This window comes from Vidua macroura, chromosome 8 (genome assembly GCF_024509145.1).
Source record: "Vidua macroura isolate BioBank_ID:100142 chromosome 8, ASM2450914v1, whole genome shotgun sequence".
Taxonomy (NCBI): domain Eukaryota; kingdom Metazoa; phylum Chordata; class Aves; order Passeriformes; family Viduidae; genus Vidua; species Vidua macroura.
Window position 1 is genome coordinate 12,792,544 of NC_071578.1, and position 21,718 is coordinate 12,814,261.

At 56.5% G+C, this 21,718-nt stretch overlaps 4 protein-coding genes across 11 annotated transcripts in view; 1 reads left to right on the forward strand and 3 right to left on the reverse strand.

The window, feature by feature from the left end:
• Window positions 1-5,835, reverse strand: part of CNNM2 (cyclin and CBS domain divalent metal cation transport mediator 2) — a 118,233-nt gene extending 112,398 nt beyond the window's left edge. The window contains exon 1 of the mRNA XM_053983520.1: window positions 4,266-5,835. Within this exon, the coding sequence (XP_053839495.1) occupies window positions 4,266-5,835 (1,570 nt within the window). The remainder of the gene's footprint in view (window positions 1-4,265) is intronic.
• A 1,479-nt stretch (window positions 5,836-7,314) lies between these two features.
• On the reverse strand, window positions 7,315-13,005 carry AS3MT (arsenite methyltransferase). Of its 3 annotated transcripts, none has more exons than XM_053983575.1 (11): window positions 12,953-13,005; window positions 12,583-12,623; window positions 11,945-12,072; window positions 11,687-11,837; window positions 11,477-11,613; window positions 11,133-11,202; window positions 10,818-10,899; window positions 10,600-10,731; window positions 10,352-10,494; window positions 9,828-9,962; window positions 7,315-9,022 (listed from the first exon to the last, which is right to left on the reverse strand). In XM_053983575.1, coding segments are annotated over exons 1-11 (1,119 nt in total). In that variant the 5' UTR covers window positions 12,954-13,005; the 3' UTR covers window positions 7,315-8,923. The 3 variants fall into 3 exon arrangements, with proteins under 3 accessions (XP_053839550.1, XP_053839551.1, XP_053839552.1); XM_053983576.1 differs by lacking the exon at window positions 7,315-9,022 and adding an exon at window positions 9,030-9,151; XM_053983577.1 differs by lacking the exon at window positions 7,315-9,022 and having other exon boundaries at window positions 9,827-10,078.
• A 483-nt stretch (window positions 13,006-13,488) lies between these two features.
• On the reverse strand, window positions 13,489-16,763 carry BORCS7 (BLOC-1 related complex subunit 7). 5 transcript variants are annotated; one of them, XM_053983578.1, is made up of 5 exons: window positions 16,539-16,763; window positions 16,090-16,152; window positions 15,604-15,647; window positions 15,167-15,187; window positions 13,489-14,716 (listed from the first exon to the last, which is right to left on the reverse strand). In XM_053983578.1, the coding sequence occupies exons 1-5, from the start codon at window positions 16,677-16,679 to the stop codon at window positions 14,665-14,667; spliced, it is 321 nt and encodes a 106-aa protein (XP_053839553.1). In that variant the 5' UTR covers window positions 16,680-16,763; the 3' UTR covers window positions 13,489-14,664. The 5 variants fall into 5 exon arrangements, 4 of the variants coding, with proteins under 4 accessions (XP_053839553.1, XP_053839554.1, XP_053839556.1 ...); XM_053983579.1 differs by having other exon boundaries at window positions 16,566-16,686; XR_008438075.1 differs by having other exon boundaries at window positions 14,639-14,716; window positions 15,167-15,478; window positions 16,539-16,686.
• Window positions 16,764-17,388: 625 nt separating this feature from the next.
• LOC128810585 (steroid 17-alpha-hydroxylase/17,20 lyase) lies at window positions 17,389-20,998 on the forward strand. 2 transcript variants are annotated; one of them, XM_053983573.1, is made up of 8 exons: window positions 17,389-17,809; window positions 18,289-18,427; window positions 18,946-19,175; window positions 19,392-19,478; window positions 19,570-19,779; window positions 20,029-20,198; window positions 20,283-20,386; window positions 20,631-20,998. In XM_053983573.1, the coding sequence occupies exons 1-8, from the start codon at window positions 17,486-17,488 to the stop codon at window positions 20,897-20,899; spliced, it is 1,533 nt and encodes a 510-aa protein (XP_053839548.1). In that variant the 5' UTR covers window positions 17,389-17,485; the 3' UTR covers window positions 20,900-20,998. The 2 variants fall into 2 exon arrangements, with proteins under 2 accessions (XP_053839548.1, XP_053839549.1); XM_053983574.1 differs by having other exon boundaries at window positions 19,570-19,620.
• Window positions 20,999-21,718: the final 720 nt, after the last annotated feature.

Sequence of the window (21,718 nt, forward strand, 5' to 3'; positions counted from 1 at the left end):
GCTACAAATTACTTGCTATCCTACCTGTTTCCAAAAAGAGGGTCTATGTGCTCTAAAGAGAAGTAGGTCTAGGTATTCTTCTCTGCACTCAAAAGTCAGAGTTTATGTTTCAGGCTGCTGGGACTTGGTTTTCTTTCAAGGGGCAGGAGGAAGTAGAAAAGAAATGGACAACATTTTTCCCCAATGTCCACTCAAAATCAACCACCAAACATACATGCAACTAAAACCAGACAATACAAGAACAACAGAGCCTGAAGAAAGTATCATCAAGCTGAATCTGACAATGTTTTTAGGGGAAAAAATCCTTTAAGGTCCAGTTGGCAATTATTTTAATAAGGAATCTAGGAGTTTTCTCAAGGCTGCCATGTGATTAAGAAAATGAGAGCTCAGAACTGCTCCATACTTATTGTGGCTTCTTTGCAACAGGTTATTAAGCTCTGATCTGTAGTACAAAGAAAATAGTGGAAGCAGATAAATAAGATGAAAACATATGACTCAAAATCCCCAGAGAAGGAGGACTCCAACTGAGAAACTGCTGCCCTACAAAGCCATCCAGGCCACCAGGAAAACAGCTGTAGAATGGCTTGCAGAAAGTGGGCCAATCTTGAAATATTAGTATTAGAACATGAGGCTTTTCAAGCTGAATTTCTGTAGCTCCAGCAAACAGGGAGCTAGAAATAGAATGCTTTGGATTTAGGATCACACATGCAGAGATCCATCCGCCTGTGAAAAACACCATGAGCAAGTGCCAGAGAGCATTTAAGCAGAGACCCAGAGAGACTGTCAAAAAGGAACAGAAAACAAGAAAATTGAAAAAAAAAAAACTAAGTCCACACACATGTCAACAAGAAAAAGATGATCACTGGAGACAGTTCACCAGCTTCTTTCCAAAAATGACTCTGTGGCTCATTCAATCCCTGCTGCAGATTAGGAACCACGACCCAAGTCAATCCTGAACAGGTAACACCTCGCTCCCCTTTACTGCAACGGCCAACATTAGATGAGCTGGGGGTGAACTCATTTCAAATGAGATACCTCTTTGCTCTGAGCAAAGTCAGGCAGGTCCATTTCTAGGCCAGTACAAAAGGTACCTTAGACTCCCTTGCATTAAATTTGAATGACTGAATTCAAGTTAAGCACTTGGTCTGCTTAACCTGTAGACAAGTGGGTTTGACAGCTCCAGTAGACATTTAAGGTCTGTTTTTAGGACAAAAAAAACCACACCTATTTCAAAAGCTACTTATTTATTTATTTGCAAGTAAACCATGTTTTTTAAAGGAGAAGCCTGTTTGTGGACTGCTTTGGGAATCATGTTTATTCACACTTTAGGAGATTAGAGCAGCAAGGGGGTGGGAATGTGCTGAAGCTCTCTTAAAATTAAATTTCTTGCCTGGCAGCATGGAAGTGAAACAGATACTTATTTTGCAATTGTAGTTAAACAATGTTAACAATAGGCCCACCACCAAATCCTCCAGCTGTTCAGCCTAAGCACTAGAACAACTACAGAACTACCCATTTCATCTTCTGCAACAAGAGGTATACACAAGGAAGTATATCCTGCTGTGTTCGGCTTTTAACCACCTCCTTGTAAGCCTCCATTCCACATCTAGGTTAAGAAGGTTTTGCTTCTGCCCAAAATGTGAGTTTAAAAACCCCACCTACCCAGCTAAGTATCAAACTTATTAGAAAAAACCCCATCCTCTCTCCTCAAATCAATTAAAGTTTTAATTGGCAGCACTGTCACATGAACTGCCTTTTGCACCCAACAGTGGTAGCAGGGGCCTGGGCATCAAAAAAGACACATTTGTGAGTCTCGAAGCAAGCTGGCTGTGGCAGAAGATCAATGTGATGGGAAGGGAATGATTAAAAACTGTAAGCTTATTTATTTCCAACACTTTGCTGGAGAGTAACATGCATTTTGATTCTCACCCTTCATTTGTACATTCTCATGGGAATTTGGCAAGGTTGCTCTGAAGAAGAAAGTTGGAAGAGCTCTTGCAAAAGACACTGTGCTATGCCAGATCAAGCCAGCTATCAGTTATTTACATTCATTTCAAAGGACACAAAGGAAGCCACTTATTTCCACTATATCTGCACTTTTTAAAGAGAAACCAGTTAGGACAAAGCTGATCCTAACACAGGGCTTGCCCATACAGACCAACCAGCATAGTGACTCTGGAGTAAATATTTAAGTATGCTCAAATGAGCCTGAATTAATTCCCAACTACAGAGACTGTTCCAGGACTCAGCAATCGCAGGAGGGAACACACAGGTTAGGAAGTCATCATGAACTTGTGCTACTGGGACGTTTCCTAGCACAGGCAAGAGACTGGCTACCAGAGAAAGTGATCTCTAGTTTGCACCTTCCAAGCCACCCAGGAGAATTTTTAAGAATCCTATTTTAAGCACGAGTTTCAGGAACTCTAAGGAGGAATTTGGCTTAGCCACTCTTGCAGGATTAAAGCGCACACCTAATTCTCTCAGCTGTTAAATAAAAGGACTGTGCTAACACACAGGAGGGCATTCCATCCTTTCAGACCAGGGAAATAACATGCATTTAACATGCATTTCTTTAACGTACCAACATAACATGCATTTCTTCAGACACGTTGCTGCATACAGAACTAGAACACAACGACAAGTCTCACTACACGCTAAGAACTCTATTGTGCTATCTGGAGTCTGAACGACAGGGACAGAGAGGAAAAAGAACCACCCTTTACTCACGCATGCAGCAAAAACCACCTTAACCAGCCAACAGTTAAGTGACATCACTGAGTTTCCCACATCCAAGCTGCAGATCCTGCAGCGTAGAAACCACAGCCAAGGAAGGCCCTCCCTCATTTCTCCTTCAACACCTCCAAAACCAAGTAAGACTTCCCCATCTCTACACACAGGCTGAAAGATAACCACCACTGCACTGGTCAGTAAAAAGCGGGAGTACATTCATCTTCTATACACAAAGATGAAATAAACATGAGGTAACCCTCCAAATCCCCAAAACTGAGTTAAACAGGATGATGAAGATCTAATGCCATGACACAAGAGCTTAGCATGTGGACAAAACAGCAACTGAAACTTAAGTTGTAATTTAAACTTACCTAGAAAGAACATTCACCAATTCACAAAGGTTTTTTTCAAGGTAATTTATGCAGTTAAAAGGTGAGCTCAAATACTCCCCACTAGATTTCTCCTCTCAAGCAAATCACCCCCCAGGAACCGAGCTGTTCCGTGGTACTTTGATCAGATCTCCCTGGTATGAACCCAGGAGTCTGGTGGCACTCCAAACAGCCTTTCTTTTTCCAGCACAGGAGTCCATACATCCAAACTGTCTGAAATTTCACTTAACAACTACTTTGAAAGCTCCCTCCTGCACAGGCCACAGAGCACTATTATTTGGCTTGCAGAGAGAAATAGATTTTAAAAGGAAAACGAAAAGATGCTTTTTCCTTACGCATAAGCAAGACCTCCTAACAAGAATTAAGATTCATTTGTCAACTCAGCACCACCTACAATTAAGAGAAAGGCAGAAAGCCTCAGTCCCATTCTAATGCAACTAATACACAAATACACCAAAAAGTAGAAAGGGTCACCTCTCTGCTGAGCCTGTGGTCCTGAAGCACAGGGTAGCCTGGGGAAAAAGAGCTGTAACCCTGAAGTGCAGCACCAACAGGTGCTTTGGAATACATTTTAAGACATTGAAATGATTTATGAGTTACAAGATCAAAGTGTCAATCAAAGCAACTGGAACACGAGCAGAGAGCTGAGGTCGGCTGGCTGAGCCTATGAATGGAGCTAGAACGCCTTGTTTATCTCAGCACGTGTGTGCACTGAACCTGAAAGGCACCGAGCAGCCCACCCACTCCTCCCAGTCAGGCCAGCTGAAAAAGCACAGAGAAGACACAGCCAAGGAATGGGCGCAGATTCCCGTCAGTGGTTCTCACTATAACAGACAGATGAGTGGAAAAAGCAAGAAGAAAAACAACCTTGCTTGGCACCATGCCCACACACACATCCCAGTGCAGTGGGGAAAAAAAGGCTGGGGGCACATCCCCGCCGTGGATCAGCTTTCTGGCCCAGGGAACGAGCAGATCCGGGAGATGTCTAAATACTGGTCACTCACAGTCCCGAATGCACCTTCCCACAGCCCTCTGTGAGCAGGAACCCGAGGCCGTGCTGCAGAGCTCCCTTGCTGCAAGCAGGTGGATGCTGACCACACCGAGCAGCACCTCCCCACCGCGCCCCCGCCACAGGCACGAGCCCACCTTTCTTGAACTCCTCCAGCATGGCATCGAGCTTGGTGTCATTGAAGACAAAGTGCAGCGGGTGGTTGTAGAAGCGGGTGATGGTCTTGAGTGGCGTGCAATCATCGGGGTCCACAAAAGCCAAGTCCTTAACGAAGAGCAAGTCCACGATGTTGGAGCGGTCGCCCTCGAAAACAGGGATGCGGGTGTAACCGCTCTCCATGATCTCGGACATAGTGTTGAAATCGAGCACAGCCTCGGCAGCGATCATAAAGCAGTCTCGGAGGGGAGTCATCACATCCTCCACAGTCTTGGTGCGCAGTTCCAGGGCTCCTTGGATAATGTTAAGCTCCTCCTTGACTAGATCGTTATAAGGGTCGGTGACCCGCAGCATCTCCAACAACTTCTCACGGTTATAGACCGTGCCGATCTCCTGGCCCAGGACACAATCCAGCAACTTGCTGACGGGGTAGGAGGCCGGGAAGGTCATCATCATGAAAAACTTGGTGAGGAAGATGGTGTTGGCGCCCACGGCCAGGCCGTGCCGAGAGCAAATAGCCTGCGGCACGATCTCGCCGAAGATGACGATACCGATGGTGGAGACCACCACGGCCACCAGCCCAGAGCCGGCAATGTCGTCCAGCAGGATGGTAAGCGTGGTGTTGACCAGGACATTGCCCAGCAGGAGGGAGCACAGCAGGTAGTTGCCCTGACGCCGCACAGGCTCGATGCGCTTGGCGTAGTTCTTCTCTTTGTCCGTGCCACAGTTCTGCACGATGCGCAGTTCCATGGGGTCCAGGGCCATCAGGCCCAGGTTGAGGCCACTGAACATGCCCGAGAGGCACAGGAGGAGCGAGATGAAGATGACCTGCAGCCAGAAAGGCAGCAGGAACTTCTTCTCCTCGCCCACGATCATCTTGGTGTCCTCACCGTCATGGTAGATCCAAGTGGTCTCACCCCAGGGCGGGGGTCCCGCCGGCCCCTCGGCGCCCGCCAGCCCTCCGGGAGCCCCGGGCCCCAGGGCGGCGGCGGCGGGGGCCGAGACGGAGGTGCACAGGTAGTAGGACTTGCTCTTCTCCGTTTTGCGCAGGGGCTTAATCTCGATCTCGATGATGCCCGAGGTGCGGCGGTTGAGCACGATGTGCGGCAGGATGATGATGTCCGAGGTGCGGATGCCGCAGCGCTGCGGGGCCCCACCGCTGCCCGCCGCCCCGCCGCCGCCCCCGCCACCGCCGCGCCCCGCCGGCCCCGCCGTCGCCCGCCCGCCTCGCCGCCGCTCGTGCTCCGTGAAGGCGATGCGCGACCACGTCTCGTTGTTGATGTTCTGCCCGTAGACCCGCAGCTTCACCCGCGTCCGTTCGCTCACCCGCAGCGCGCCCCCCTCCATGAAGGAGACGTCGTCCGTGTCCTCCAGCCGCAGGCCGATGATCACCGTCTCCTCCGCCGCCGGCGGGGGCACGACGGCGGCGGGCGGTGCGGCAGCGGCGGCGGCCGGGGGCCGCCGGCCCAGGCAGCCGCCGAGCAGCAGCAAGAGCAGCACCCGCGCCCCCCGGCCGCCCCCCGCCATGTTCCCACCGGGCAGCGCGGCCATCTTTAGTCAGGGCTCGGCGCCGCCGCGGCCCCGCATCACCGCGCGGCGCCTGCGGCGTGCCCCGGCTTCCCCGGAGGCGGCGGTGGCGGCGGGCGCGGCGGCGGGCGAGGCGCGGGCTCGGCTGCCCGCGGGACCCGACGGGCGGCGACTGCCGGGCCGGGCCGAGCAGCGCCGCCTCTACCCGCGCCCGCCACGCCCCGCCCCGCCCACCGCCTGGGGGAGGGGCCTCCGCCCGGCGCCGCCAATCAGCGCCCGCCCGCTCGCCAATCAGCGCCAGGCCACGCCTCCTCTGCGCCCCGCCCCCTCCCCAGCCCCGGGGGCGCGTGACTCCGGTGTGTACGCCGGGCGCGCGGGGGAGGGGCCGGCCGTAGGGCCGCGACCAATGGCGGCGGCGCTCGGGGACGAAGGGGGCGGAGCCATAGGAGGGGCGCGACCAATGGTGGTGCGGTGCGGCCGGCGCGCGCGGCGCTCGGCAGGAGCGGTCCCGGGAGCGCCCGTGCCGGGGCACAGGCCGGCCGAACGGGCCGGCCGATCCCGCTTCCCCCGCCGCTCCCGCCCGGCCCACGGCGGCCGCCGCTCCCCTCGGACCCGCCGCGCCGCTCGCCCCCTTCAGTGGCCCGGGAGCGCCGCCCCGCGTCCGCGCGCCGCAGCCGTTGGCGGTCGCGCAGCGCCCCCTGGCGGTCCCGCCGCGCCTCGTAGGCCCGGCCCGACGGGGCGCACCCCGGTGCCTCCCGCCGGGATCTGCTGCTGCGCTCTCCTAGCCGTGCCCGTTCCCCGGTCGGCCCCGAGCCGCCGCCGATGCAGTGCGTGCAACATTCAAGAAATCGAGCTGCCGCATTGAGGCCCCCGGGCACCCTCCGCCCCGACATCTCCTCGGTTGCGTCGCGCCTGAGGGCGGAATTAACCATTAAATACCGAATACGGACCGGCGGCGCTCCTCCCTCACCTCTGCTCTGCTCCGCCGCCCCGTTCCGCGGCGTGGCGTGAGCGGGGCCGGGGTTTGGAGCTCCTGTAGAGGACATCCAAAGCCGCCCCAGCTCTCCTGCTCTGCTCATTCTCCGTTCATGGAGGGCCGGGAGCCCCGATTCATGAAAGCACCTGTAAATTCCCGTGTGCCGTGCCCCACCGCCCTGAGAGCCCGGCTGTTTCCAAGGCCTCGGCTGCTCTGCTGCCATCCCAGCTGGGGCAACACACACCCCACGGCCGGCCATCATCGGTCCGTGTCCATCACTTACGAAGGAGCCAGCAAACAGTTCAGCATCCTGGACAGCCCGAAGCGATTGTGGTGGCTGACACCCTTTTGAGGCGGTAAAACAGCCTCCCTGCTGTTTAAGTGCTTGGAAAATGGAAGAATAAATTGTGCAGGGCAATCCACTAAGATGTGAAGCAGAGCACAGTGCTCTGGGGGCTGTAGCCACCAATCTTTCCTGGTCCCAAAGCTCATTCAGCTTATCCTGAGGCAGTTCCAAAGGCCTGCTCCCCTAAGGAGGTGTCCCTGAACCGCAGTGACACCCTGCTAACCCTGTGGTTAGCAGGGACTCAGGATGCTGCCAATACAACACCCTCTCTGCCTGCCGAGGGAGGATACCAATGCTGCAGAGCTTCACACTAGGAGAACAGGATTTGGGCCATCTCTACAATCACCAAAATACAGACTGGGGTGTTGGACAGATTATGTCGGGGTCCCTCACATGGGATAGGGCTGTAGGACCTCCTCTTTTCATACACCGGGGGCTAAAAACCCCAAGGCTGTGCATGCACAAGTAAAGCCAGGCAGAGGACACCACTGCATCCACAGCCTGGTGAGGACCTCTAATGCTCCACATCAAAGTCAAGTTCTCTTAGCTGCTTCCTTCCTGACATGCTGAGAATTTGGGAAAAACACAGTGCTATGCAAATATAGTGGCATTTAAGCTGTGGCCTTTTTCTGTATGCACAGAGCAGGGATCTCACTGTGGGTGCAGCTCTTCCCAGGCAAGTTGAAAGGCCATGCCAGGGACTCATGTCTTTTTAATGAAGGGATTTGCAGGTAGGACCCCCTACACCCCACCTGCTCTTCCCTTCCCACTGGGAAGGCTGTCTTTGATAGCAGGAGCTAATTGCTGCAAACCTCCCAGGATGAGCTGCTTGAGGACTTGGATGAAGTCTCTGTAAGTAATCTAGCAAAAGGGCTGGGGGTGGGGTGTGTGTATTAAACAGCTCCTTTCTCCCAAGATCCCATCAGTGATGTCATTCCACACAATTTCAGAACAATTTCAGGTGTCCTGAACACCTGGACCCTCCTCAGCCACTGCTACTGCAGAGCATCCTTGGTATTGGCCTGTTTATTTTTGAACCCAAATTTTATTGGGTTTTGCTTCTTAACTTCCCCTATGCCACAGCAAGATGATGCTTAAATGGCAGAGATGGGAAATTTGGCCCCTCCTGTAAAATCACTGTGTGAGAAGGGGTGGAAATGGTCCCTATTTCTAAATTTGGCTGTTCAGCAGCCCCCAGCCTTTCCCAAGCACCTTCTGCGGGCCAGGTCCTGTGGGATTCATGCTGGGCAGCAGGAATGCAGTCCATCACCTCCCACCACACCCTAAAAGCCCTCCCACCTTGCTCTTTGCCTGCTGTGGGATGCAGCTGAATGCATTTCTTCTTTTCCAGAACTGCTCAATTTCCTTGCAAAACTCTGCAGGTGCGATGCCTGCAGGGGACTCTGGGCTTTCCAACTAGATGGAGTCCAGGGAAAACAGAAACCTCAGAGGCACTGCACAGGGAAAGAGAGAGCAACCCCTATCTCCTGGAACAGGCTGCAGGGCTGCAAGTGAGACAGAGACTGTCCCTGCCTGTGTGCCCAAGCCACGCAGCCATGGGCAGCCCCACAGTGAGGGGACTCACAGGATGGGTCCTCACTGTAACAGGCACAACCTGCCCCACCAGCCCTGCCAGGGAAGCACAGCACCCATGGCCCCGGGGCAGCTACAAACACACAACCTTTGAGCTCAGACATGTATTTATTTGCTCTCTGGTGGAAGACGTCACAGGAACCACGTCCTCTCACCCAAATGACTTCCAACAGATGTGTGGGGATGCCACTTGCCACTCAGCAGCACCCTGGGGGACCACAGGTGCCAGCAGGACAGCTAGCAGGACCTGGGGCTCTCAGCTGCTCCAGCAGCTGGAAGGGATCACAGATTTTCTCCTGAAGGACAGAGAAAAACCCAGGGCAGGATCAGGCCAGTGGGAAGCAAGAGGCATCTGAGAAAATGGCACTTGGCACTTCCTTAGCTATCATGGGAGGCAGCCTCTGGGTCACTCCAGCTGCTTTTTCCTGCAGCAAGGAAGAAGCCAAGAGCTTGTCTGGGACTTTGGCTCTGCTTTTATCCGAGAAATCTCTCCTACTTGGATAGAGTCCTGACAAAATCTCCCCTTCCTAAGCACGAGGCTGTATTTCAGGGATATACAGCTGCAGGGTGTTATCTCACTTGTATTTCCTGGCCCATCTACAGGCTGCAGGGACCACCAAGGAGAAGAGATAGGCTTCCAGCAGATAGAATGCTTTGTGCTGCAGGGTCAGGGTTGGCAGCCAGGGCCAACCTGCTCTTCCATCAGCAGGCAGGAGAGCAATGGGCAGGAAGAAACCATGGGACTGGGCCATCATCTCCCTGGGACAGGCTGTGCACAGCAATCCCCTCAGGGGAAGGATGACTCCCCTTGGGAGACCTCAGAGAAGTCCAGCTGTCAGCCTTACCAGTCCCCATGGACATGTTGGGGTAGTTAGAGCAGATCCCCCTTTGGAGGGCTCCAGCTTGGGTAGGGGTACAGTTTGTCCCGACTCAGGCACCAGGCTTCACTCTTGGTGTCCCATGAGCTTCCACCCAGCCCAGAAGGAGTCACATGTCTTGGTATCATGCTACAGCCCTTCTGATACCCCATAGCAACTCTGATGGCATGGGACACTCATGTCCCAATTCCTTAACCCAGCCACGGAGCTGCCCTCTACCAACCTTCACTCCCTTGCTACAGCAGCCCTGCAGTGCTGCAGTGTTGGCTCCACCAGCTCGGATCAGGAACTTCTCCGCAAACCTGGAGCTCTGCAAGATTGCAGCCATCTCAGCATCCACGTTCACCACCTCTCCTTCCTGGGGGCAGAGGAATGGTCACAGGCCTGGGGTCCTGGATATGTGTCCCTGGGGACATCAGTCACCCAGCCAGATGATGGGGAGAGTGAAAGCAGGAGCACGTCTTGACCCAAAACCTGAAGAAACACCCACAAAACCCAAGCATCAGGCTTCAAACCATTCCAAGAAGCCACCATGGATGTCCTACTTCTACGTTTACCACAAAGCAATGCATGCATCTGTCTCCCTTTCCTGTACATTTGCACTCCCCTGGGTTTACACAGCCCCTTGGCTCCCACCCACCATCCTCTCCACCAAAGCTTGCCCCCTAGATCACAGAGGATGCTGCTGAGTAGCAGCTTCATCAGCTTTAACTCTTCCCTACAGAGCCTCAGCATGCCTCCCCAAACCTTGAAGGTGAAGTTGGCATCAAACACCAGCTCTCGCTCGTGCCCCACAATCCCGCCACTGTAGGTGACCTGTCCTGGCCCGGTCCGGCTGTCACCTGGCACCTTGAACAGGCGGTAAGTTGCAGAAACAAAGCGGCAGTCGCCTACAAGGGAGAGGTTGGTGGCTTGGGCACTGAACACCTGGGCTGGGATCCCAGCAGAGCTTCCCCCAGCTTCCCAGAGCTGGCGCTCCCTGGCTGGATCCTCACCGACAATGCCCTCCAGCTCCTTGTTGCCAATGGTGATGGGGCTGGCGGTGACCAGGCGTGGGGGGCTGAACCCCACCTCTTCAGCAATGCTGTACAGGTCTCTCCAGTACAGGGCTCCTGCCAGGCATTCTCCTGGTACGAGACCACAGACATAGGGAATGGAGGCAAAGGTCCAGTCCCCCCAGGCCATGTCACCCCCATGCCACAGCCCTACGCACCCCACAGCACCCGATGCTTCCGGGTGGTCTCGCTCAGGCGCTGGCTGGCATAGATATCACTGAAGTACATCTCTCCCCCGGGCTGGAGGGCAGCAAGGAGTGAAGGGAGGCCTCAAGAAGCAAAGAGACAAAAGGGGCAAGGAGAATTGGGAACCCCCTAATCCTACCCTGCTTGGGACCCTCCGCAGAGATGTCCTCCCCTGACCCCATCCTGCATCCGCGCCTTGCCAGATCCCATTTGCTGCTTTTCAGTGGCAGTCCAACAACAGGGCCACCCCAAGCCTGCTTTGCTGCCACAGACACCAGCACCATCACCTTCAGCACACGGAAGGCCTCTCGCAGCACAGCCCTCTTGTCAGGGGCAAGGTTGATCACGCAGTTGGAGCTGTGGGGGAGGAGACCAAGGCTTATTTGCACCCTCCTGCACACTTAGCACCACCAGCTGCTGTGTATCCCATCACTTCACACAGGATTTGGAAACACCAATTTGGCCATGAAAAAGGCAGTATATATTCCCAGACTGTAGCCCAGACTCTGGCTTGGGATTTCCTTTTTCCTAACATGTGCTTCTGAAGCAGTGACCCACTGAGATGCAGACCCAGCCCACAGCCCCGGGAAGCAGCAGGACTGGGGGTGACTGTGCCCTGCACAGCACCTACATGACAATATCGTAGCTGTCGTCAGCCAGTCCAGCATCACCCAGGTTCTCCATGTAACCATGGAAGAACTCCACATTCGGCTTTTGGTAGCCAAACTTATCCGTGTGGTAGGCAATGTGCTTCTTCGCCACCTCAACCTGGCAGGAAGGAAGGGAATGATGTGGGGCTGCTGCTGGAAGGATGATGGGGAGCCCCAGATCTGTGCCGTACTTGGCCCTCGGTCATATCTATCCCAGTGATGTGGCCCTGCTCCCCGATCAGCTGGCTCAGCAGGTAGCAGTCCCTGCCGCTGCCGCTGCCCAGGTCCAGAATCCGGCATGATGACAGGCACTCGGGGATCACCAGACCGCAGCCGTAGTACCTGGTTGGATCCTGAGTTGAGCTGGGTGGAAGGTGCCCCATGGCACAGCCAAGAAGGGGCTGCAGCCCATGGGGATATGGCAGTGGAGGAGAGACCCTGGGGTTTACCTGGCCACCACCTCCTCATGGATGCGCTCCAGGGCATCTCTCACCACCTTCGAAACAGGCCTGGCTGAGGTGATGCACGCATTGGTTTTGAGGTCCTCTGACTTCTGCAGCTCTTTGCCATAGTAGTTCTGAGATGGGAAGGACAGAGGCCACTAAACTGTGCCAAGCTGAGCCCTGGGAGCTCCCTATGCTATAAAACATGGGGGCCATGCCTACACTTGGCCTGTACATGTTCACATGTCCTCTGGCACTTGGCACTCTCATTTCCACCTAGCCAAAAACTATGGTAAGATTAGGCATCCCTTTGCCCCCATCCTGCCCAGCTCCCTTTGCTCACACGCACTGATGTGTTTGTGCAGGAGGGAATTTAATTCCCATTTTCAGTAACTTTGCAAGCTGCAGCCACCATTTCTCTGGCTGAGAGGGGTACAGGGAACAAGGGCAGGGAAATGTCAGGTTGCTCCATCTCCCATCCCTGTGTGAAACAGGAGCAAAGCCGCCAACTGCACCTGGCATTTTCATCTGGGCCCAGAAACAAGCTTTATCTTCTAATGGCAGCAGGAACTCTAGCACAGCCCAGGCACACATCCCCTGCCCAACTGCCCCATCCCTCCCCAGCTCCCATCCACACTTCTCACCTGCACCTCCTGGTGGATCTGCTCTCCGCTGGGAGCTGCCACTGCAACAGGAATGTGGGGCTGGTGGCTGAAACCACAGAGATGGGCACCATACCAGGTCCTCCCAACAGTTCTGAATCCCCCTCTTCCCCCAGATACCACAGCACATTTTGCTCTCCCCCAGCAGAACCCTGAGAATCCCCCCAAACTTGCAGTCTAATAGGACACTCCAGAGGCCCCCTGACAACATCCCTCCACCCCAAAAACCCAGTCCCAGCTGCCGTGGAGAGATGAGCCCCCAAAGCATCCCTGTAGGGTAAATCCCCCTCCCCTGCTTTGCAGAGCCCTAGGCCCCAAGGGCAGCCCCAGCAGAGGCCCTGGGGTGTCTTACTGCCTCCAGCTGCAGGGCCTCAGCCGGACTCTGCCCAGTCTGGGCCACGCTCCTCCCCAGTATCCCGTGCTGTCCCGGCATCCCACGCTGCCCGGGCCTGGCTTCCGCCCTAATGCCGGCTCCCGCCTGCCCAGGCCCCTGGCACACGGCCCCGCAGGACACACGCACAGCAAGGGCTGCTGGCCCCGCTCCCGTGCCGAGCACACTGCCATCATTCATGGTTCTTGCTGCACCCACACCCCCAAACCCACCCTGCTGCCTGTTCCAACAGCTCTGCACCTCCACAGTGCAGCCCTGTTCCTGCTTGCCCCAAAGGCAGGGAGACACAAATTTAATGCTACAGGACTGCTGTAGCCTCTGCAGAGGACAGGACTTTGGAAGGGACGAGCCACCTGCAGCAAGGTCACACTACCTCTGCAAAGCCCTCTGAGCTGAAGCGGAATGGGGGGTCCAGGGGGGCAGAAACCCACCATCCCAAACAGCCTCCCCAGTGCACAGGGACCACCAGCAACAGAATCCAGGACAGACTGCTGTGGTTTGGTGGTGTTCAGAACAGCTTTTATTCCCAGCAAGAAAGTCGCAGGGAAAATTCTCATTCCCAAACTGCACCTGCAAAGCTGGGGTCAGAATGTCACCCAAGGCAAAAATACTGGCAGGGATGGTGAAATCTAGTCTGAGAAGGCTCTGCAGCACAGGAGCCAGACTCCAGCAGCATTCCAACAGGAATGTGGCAGGCCATTGTCAGCTCTCAGCCTGCCTACTCCTATCAGCTGGTGAAAAGGACACTCAGGGAAACAAGTGCTTCCCGTGCACTCCAAGCGCTATAGATAAGTGACTTACCAAAAACAAGACACAGTATTTATAGCTGGTTCTGAATGTGAACAGCTCACTACTCTTCAACAGAGCACTGCAGAACTGAGCACACCAGCTCCTGATGCTCTCTCTGCCTGCTTCCCAGACGGGCCTTTGGATACCTTCCCAACCAGATACAAACACACGCCACAGCCAAGGCTGCTTCATCAAAAGCTGAAGCAGCAGCCCAGGAAAAGGAATGCAGTTGAAGGCCAAATGCAGCACATATGGGCTGGCAAAGGGATGATGTTCCAAACTCTGGCAGAGAGGAAAATAAGATAACCTCTGAGGAGGATGATGGCCAAACCGCATCCAGCTAGGCCACTGGCAGATGTGTGTGCTTAGATTCTGGCTTCAGAAGTTCTGTGCTGGGACTGGCACTTCAGCCTACACTGAAGCACCTCTCATCCACCCAGGCACTTGCAGCTCACACTGATTAAATGCCCTAAATAAACTGCATTCTGTGCCACCTCTGTGGCTAAATACAGACCAGTGGCAAACTGCAGGCACCTGCATTTAAACACCACGCCTCAACTCTGCATTTCTTGCCAAGGGTGCTGGGGTGGGCTGAGCACTTCATGCTACATGGGAAGTAAGCAGATACAGGAATTACTGGGAAGAGCAAAGTTTCAGGGAAGTTTTTTTCAGCCAGGTGTGGGTGTGCAGGTGAGCATTCTGGAGCAGAGGTGGATGCAGGCACACGAGAAGGGGCCGTGTGCCCAGAAGCACAGACTCTGCACATATCCCAGCTGACATCCAGCATCATCCAGACAGAATTCTGAGCCCCAAGGGGCTGGAGGGGGGAGAACCCTTCACTCCCTCAGTGCTGGTTGAGATTTCCTCGAGCCTTCAGCTCCCCTTCATTTCAGCAAGTGACTCAGCTGGTCCTGAAGGTTTGACGAGCGCTCCACACTGGGCACCAAGCAAGAAGAGATTCATGGTGAAATCTGCTCCCAGACTGTGCTGTGCTGCCTGTGCCCAAGGGACCAGAGCAGCTCTAGAGCTGACACTACAGCAAAGAGAAACCCTGGGGTCCCCCGAGCCCCCTCTGTGTCCCCACAAAGGAAACCTCACTTCATGTACCCTGCTGTACACAGCTCTGTCCCCACCACCCTCATCTCCTCTCACAAGCAACTCACATGCTCTATCACACCAGAGAAACAAAAGGAAGCTTGGGTATGAATTGCATCTCTTCACTCAAATTCCCATCTCTTCACAATACTGAAGTGCTATCCTGCTGGGCCAGCATCTGCCTCAAAGGCAGCTGCAAAAATCTTTCCATTCTGCTTTCCCCCATCCAACTCCATCACCTTCCCCTTTCTAACCCCACACATATGTCCCCCAGGTCCTCCCAGAACTCACTTCTTTTGAATTGCTTCTTGCCTAGATGAGAAAAGGAAAGACAAAAAGAGCATTAGAAAGACAAAATCTCAGTCACAGTTTATGTTATGTCGAACAAGGGCTCAAGAGGCCAAAACTCCAGGGTGTTCCTGGATTACGTTCTGGGAGACAGAAGCAGCACTGGCATCTCCTTCTTAGTCCCAGGAGCATCATACACACTTATGGGAGACACAGTGCATGGCGAACAGGAGGCAAAAATTTCAGCTCCCACCCCAAAACAGCCTGAAGAGGGATGGAAAATTTGAGCTCCAAGGCATGCTCAGCTTTGGAAAACTGCAAAAGAGGGATCAGTCTGAGCTCGCAGCTACATGCAAAGTCTTCAAGGAGAACAGAAAAGGACTGAAGGATCCACTCAGCCCCCAGGAGAGAACGTCTACTTACTGGTGTCCCCTACTTACTGGTACTGTAGATGAGTAGTTATTATGGCCATTTTTCTTAAACTCTGTGGAGAACAAAACACAGAATGAATGCCTACAGAAATCACAGTGCAGCCGTCCTGATGCCCTGGGGGTTCCTCCAGCACAGCCACCACTGTATTGCTGCAATGCCTCCAAAACACCCCCGCTGGTAGCTGTCAGCAGTGGCACACTTCCTTCTCCTTTCCCAGTGACAGACAGAGACACAAGTGCTTTATTTCAGCCCACAGTCCCTCAAGCTTTGTGTCAGAGAGGGCAGAGCTTGAGGGCTGACCAGCCTGCAGGACACCGGGAGTCCATCAGCACTGGGTCTGAGGAAGCACTGAATTATTCTGGCCACCAGCCCTGCTGCCTGAAGCCATGCAATTCACTCCAGGGCTCCCGTAGCACGGCTGCAAACTGTTCTTACCACCCTCCTCTCCTCCCGCCCTAGAAACACTGCTGCTCGAGCACAAGAACACAGCTTACATCTTCCGAGTGCAAGATGGCATCTTCTTGCATCACCATGTTTCTCGCAGCTTGACCCAGGAGCTACAAGACAGACGTGCAGACCAGGCTGAGACTGCAGCTTTGCGTTTTCCGAGGCCCCCGTGACGGCTGGCAGGGTGACACTCAGGGTGACACCGTGCGGGGATTACCGCAGTGCCGTGACAGCACATCCATCGGGAGCGCCTGAGGCACCGCTCCCACCTGTCACCATGAGGAGCTGGCAGTCACCCTCCCGCCTGCCACCGCCGGAGTCCCGAGGCGCTGCCCAGCCGTGCCCGCATTCCGATCCCGCTGTCCCCGTCCCTGCCCAGACACAAGGATGTGTCCCCTTCTCGGACTACAGCACCCAGCATGCATTGCGCCGCCCTCCCCTCTCCCAGCTCCGCTCCGGCCCCGTAATCGGCCGCCCGGCGGCACCCGCCGCTCACCTCGGCGCTACGGGAGCCCTTCAGCACCTGCTTAGTGAGAGCGATCACGTCGGTGCCGCAGCTCGTCACCTTCTCGGTCAGGAGCCCCTTCACCGAGTGGCCAAAGCGCGCCTGGGCATCCGCCGCGCCCCCCGCCGCCATCTTACCCCACCCGCGTCCCGCCCCGCCTACTCCCGGGAGCAGCTACGGCGAGCGCCGGGGGCCCTAAGGCTCGGGAAGGCGCAGAGCCCGCGGTGGTCGGGGATACTGCCGGGAGGGGTTTCAGTTCCCAAAGGATTCCCCCAGAACACCTCATCGCCTCGGGCACAGACACCCACAGGCTGCCCAGCACTGACAAGCACAGACCAAGGCTGACCAGGGTTTCTCAGCCCTGACCAGTACATGCCCTGTACTGACCAGGGCTGACCAATGGTACCAGGGGCTGACCGGCGCTCACCAGCATTGCCGAGGGCTGCCAGCAGTGTCCAGTGCTATCCGTGTCTCCCCAGCACTGACAGCAGCTGATGATGAGGGATGCTCCGGGCTCACCAACATTTCTAGCGCTGCCCATTCCCTCCCGGATCTGCTGTGCCGCTCCCCGGCTGGGGATGGATTCCAGTGCCCCGCCAGACCCCCGAGCTGTGCTCACGACACCCAGGACAGACCTCGAGCTGGCCCTCCACAGGGCCCTGGGGATGGAACCCCAAGGACGGATCCGACCCTGGGCATCCCCTGGCCCCCAGCGCGCTGGAAGCAGCTCCCCCATGGCCACCCAGGGTGGCCGTGGCCCCGCTGCCCTCGCCCCCCGCCATGCGCCCACAGCTGCGGAGCTGGCCACGGGCCCAGCGCTCTGCTCCCCCCTCCTTGTCCCCCCGATAAGGAGCCGAGCCCGCCTCAGAGTCAAGGAGACGACCCCGCAGCCGCTATAAGGGCCCCCCGCGCGCCGCAGCCCCTCAGCCGGCCCCGCCATGGCGCTGCTGGGCGCCCTGCTGCTGGCCCTGGCCCTGCTCTGCACCTGGCGGCTGGCGCGCCGGAGGGACACCCTGGCAATGGCCACGGGGACAGGTCTGGGGCGCCCACGGAGCCTGCCGGCCCTGCCGCTGGTGGGGAGCCTGCTGCAGCTGGCCGGGCACCCCCAGCTCCACCTGCGGCTGTGGCGCCTGCAGGGACACTACGGCAGCCTCTACGCCCTCTGGATGGGCTCCCACTACGTGGTGGTGGTGAACAGCTATCGGCACGCCAGGGAGGTGCTGCTGAAGAAGGGCAAAGACTTCGCCGGACGGCCCCGCACCGTGAGTCGGCAGCAGGTCTTGGGGACCCCTTCCCACTGTGGCGTGGGGTGAGGAGGGGGACGCTCCCAAGGAAGACAGTGGCACGCAGCAGGGCCCGTGTCCCCTTCCCATCCTGCCTGCAGCAAGTCAGGGGCAGGGCGGCCCCTCCATACCCTGTTCCCCAGGGCGAGCCCTGTCATCCTCCATCCCAAGGGTGCCTGTTTTTCCTGCAGCTGGCAGCATCCCTGGGCACGGGGATGTGGGTTCAGGTACTACCAGGCTCCCTGCACCCCTTAAATTTCCTGGGCATCCTAGAGCCCCTAACCTTCACATCTGTCCCCAGACCTCTTTATCAGTCCTTGGCAGGGGGAAAGCAAACCACATGTGCTGTGCTTTGCCTGCCTGCATTAACCTCTAGCCCCCCGGACCATTTCTGGGATGGGGTGAGATGAGCAGGGCTGCCCTGCAGCGGGATGACCCTGGGACTGCCTGTCCCTCAGGTGACCACGGACCTGCTGTCCCGGGGGGGCAAGGACATCGCCTTCGCCAGCTACGGGCCCCTCTGGAAGTTCCAGCGCAAGCTGGTGCACACTGCCCTCTCCATGTTCGGGGAGGGCTCGCTCGCCCTCGAGAGGATCAGTAAGTGCCCCCCTCCAGCCCCAGGCTCCCTCCCAGCTCTAGTTCCCTCTCACGCTGCACTTTTTCTTCTCAAGTGTCCTGATTCCCTGGGAACCAAGGAAAGACAGTGGCTCAGCCCATGTCCCCTGGTATCCCCTCAGCTTGCCAGGCAGGGGCTCTGTCCCTCTCCTTATATCCCCTGTACTTTACCAACACCTCTCCATGTGTTTTCTACCCTGAACTTTAGTTCCACTCACTCATGGATGGGGAGACTGAGGCATGGAGCCAGCCCCCCACTCCGCCCAGGAGGACATCCTTGCACATCTCCATTCTCTCTGCTCCTCCCCAGCACCCAGCATTGTCCCTTCTGCCCATCCCAGCCCCTCAGGGCCTAGCCCTATCTGATGGGTGGCCTCTGCAGGCTGCACACCCTGAATGAGCAGGGGACCCCTCCTTCCAGCTCCCAGCTGTCCCTTTCACCCCCTTGGCTTAATCATCACTCCCTCATCACCCCCTGGCCTGCCTCTCCTCCACCCCAGTCTGCCAGGAGGCTGCATCCCTGTGCGAGACGCTCAGCGCTGCGCAGGACACGGCCCTGGACATGGCCCCCGAGCTCACGCGGGCCGTCACCAACGTGGTCTGCTCCCTCTGCTTCAACTCCTCATACCGGCGTGGGGACCCCGAGTTCGAGGCCATGCTGGAGTACAGCCAGGGTATCGTGGACACCGTGGCCAAGGAGAGCTTGGTGGACATCTTCCCCTGGCTCCAGGTGAGCAGGAACATGGGCACTGCCCATTCCTCTCACCCCACATGTGAGGAAGGAGCTGGGATGTGTCCTGTAGGAGTCCCCCTGAGTTAGGAGGGTCCCTGTCCTGGTGACCCACAAGAGCCAGTAAACTGGTGGGCATGGAGTGACTGCCTGGGGGCCTGCAGGGGCTGGGCTGGGCTGAGCTGTAGACTGTTGTAATGTGCTTTTCTCCCTCAGATATTTCCCAACAAAGACCTGGCCCTGCTGAAGAAATGCCTCCAGGTCCGGGACCAGCTGCTCCAGCAGAAATTCACTGAACACAAGGTGCCAGCAGGGCCAGGACAGGGGTCCTGCTAGAGCTGGGGTGGTGGGCACTGTGCCCAGGACAGCCTGGCTCATGCATGTCCCTCGGCAGGAAGCTTTCTGCGGAGACACCGTGAAGGATCTCATGGATGCCCTCTTGCAAGTGAGGCTCAGTGCTGAGAATAGCAGCCCTCTAGAGCCAGGGCTGGAGCTGACTGACGACCACCTCCTCATGACAGTGGGGGACATCTTTGGGGCTGGTGTGGAGACCACTACGACTGTGCTCAAATGGGCTGTGCTCTACCTGCTCCACTACCCCGAGGTAGGGAGGGTAGGGGGTTCCCCTACAGCGGGGGCTTGGGTTCCCTCCAGCACCAGGGACGTCATGGGGAGTTTTGGGGAAGGCAGGTGCCAACAGAGAAGTCAGGCTCTGCAGATAAGCAGGATCAGGCTGTGGGCACTTCTGCCCCACACAAGCTGACAGGACATGCGGATGATGCTGGGTGTACTCCACTGTGCACAGGGCACCTTGCTTCCTGAGCTCCTGCAATGGTCTTTACTTTCCTCCCAGATCCAGAGGAAGATCCAGGAGGAAATGGACCACAAGATCGGCCTGGTGCGTCACCCTCACCTCAGCGACCGCCCGCTGCTGCCCTACCTGGAGGCCACCATCAGTGAAGTGCTGCGCATCCGGCCCGTGTCCCCCCTGCTCATCCCACACGTGTCCCTTGCTGACACCAGGTGAGACCCCCCGTGGGCCCATCCAGGTCATGGGCAGAGACTGTGGGGAGGGAGCGACTGCCTCACTCTGTGTCCACTTTGCAGCATTGGGGAATACTCCATCCCCAAGGGTGCCAGGGTCATCATCAACCTCTGGTCTGTGCACCACGACGAGAAGGAGTGGGACAAGCCTGAGGAGTTCAATCCTGGTGGGTTGTATGATCCTCATCCCCTCCTGGGCCAGGGGATGGCCGGGTGTGTGCAGCAGGAGAGGCTGAGCCCTGGAGGGAGGCTTGGTGCTGGGAGGTTGGATCCTGCTCCTGCCTGTCTGGGGCAGGTGCACCTCTTGCTCCTGCAGCTCCTGGGAGGGACACACACATGATGAACTTGGGCAGGTCTCAGGCAGAAGGATCATCAGCCTGCTGATGCCAGGGGTGCCCCTTCCCTTTGTAGGCCGCTTCCTGGATGAGCGGGGCCAGCACATCCATTCACCCTCACCCAGCTACCTCCCCTTCGGAGCCGGGATCCGTGTCTGCCTGGGAAAAGTCCTGGCCAAGATGGAGCTCTTCCTCTTCCTGGCCTGGGTGCTGCAGAGGTTCACACTGGAGTGCCCTGAGGACCAGCCCCTGCCCTCGCTGGAGGGCAAGTTTGGTGTTGTGCTGCAGGTGCAGAAGTTTCAGGTGAAGGCCAGGCTAAGGGAGGCCTGGAGAGCGGCCTCGTGATGGGGAGAAGCCCTGGATTCCAGGCAGGGGGATGGGGGGTGGGACCACAGAGGCTGCCCCATGAATGGGGTTTATCCAGATAAAGCTATTCCTAACACATTATGGCTCCAGCTATTTTTTGGGCAGGAGATGGAGGACAGGGTTAAGTGTGAGATGTATGGTGGCCCCGCAACTTGCTGGGAGCACTGGGCTCAGTTGGGAGGCTGTGACCTCTCTGCAGCAGCCTGGCAGCTCCTGCCTGCTCACTATCCTGAGCACTCACTGTCTGGCTGGATTTTGGCCATCGCTCCAGCAGCAGCAGCAGCAGCACAACCTTCTCGAAACGCAAGGGGCCGTGTTTGCTTTGCTTTTGCCAAAAACTACTGTGCCATGGAGGGCAGTGTGTAATTAGGTTTCTGGTTCTCTATTACTTGACCTCTTAATATTTAACTAAATAGCTGCACAGCTATGGCTCAGGGCCCCTGGAGGGAAAGCAGCCAAGGCAGAGGAAAGCCTCACAGAGCCCCAGCACAATGTGACACCCCAGCCCTGCACACCCCCTCATTTCCCCCCTGCCCTTTCTCTTGCTGGCAGGCAGGAAAACAGACATAAACTTCCCCACCAGTGAACCTCCTGCTCAATGTGTATGAGTTCTTTCAAACCCCCAGCACCTGGCTTTCATGTAGCCCCTTCAACACTGGCATCCGATGCCAAATGGGTCCTGTCAGCCTGTGGCACGAAGGTGATGATGAAGGCAATGCATTTGCAGCCTGGCACAATAACGGGAGCATCCTCCCTCCTCCCAGTCCATTTTCCTGGGGGCTCAGGGTGGTATGGAGG

Bases quoted from the DNA above. Each gene is read 5' to 3' on its own strand.
- LOC128810585 (XM_053983573.1), top strand. From the start codon at position 17,486: ATGGCGCTGCTGGGCGCCCTGCTGCTGGCCCTGGCCCTGCTCTGCACC. The intron at 18,428-18,945 runs GTAAGTGCCCCC...CCTCCACCCCAG, and splicing joins GCTCGCCCTCGAGAGGATCA to TCTGCCAGGAGGCTGCATCC. The intron at 19,176-19,391 runs GTGAGCAGGAAC...TTTCTCCCTCAG, and splicing joins ACATCTTCCCCTGGCTCCAG to ATATTTCCCAACAAAGACCT.
- AS3MT (XM_053983575.1), bottom strand. The intron at 12,073-12,582 runs GTGAGAAGTGTG...TTCCCATCTCAG, and splicing joins AGATCCACCAGGAGGTGCAG to AACTACTATGGCAAAGAGCT. The intron at 11,203-11,476 runs GTAGGTGCTGTG...CCTCCCCCACAG, and splicing joins GACAGCTACGATATTGTCAT to CTCCAACTGCGTGATCAACC.
- BORCS7 (XM_053983578.1), bottom strand. From the start codon at position 16,679: ATGGCGGCGGGGGGCGCGGCGGATGCCCAGGCGCGCTTTGGCCACTCG. The intron at 16,153-16,538 runs GTGAGCGGCGGG...TCTGTCTTGTAG, and splicing joins AGGGCTCCCGTAGCGCCGAG to CTCCTGGGTCAAGCTGCGAG. The intron at 15,188-15,603 runs GTAAGTAGGGGA...TTTCTCATCTAG, and splicing joins ACTACTCATCTACAGTACCA to GCAAGAAGCAATTCAAAAGA.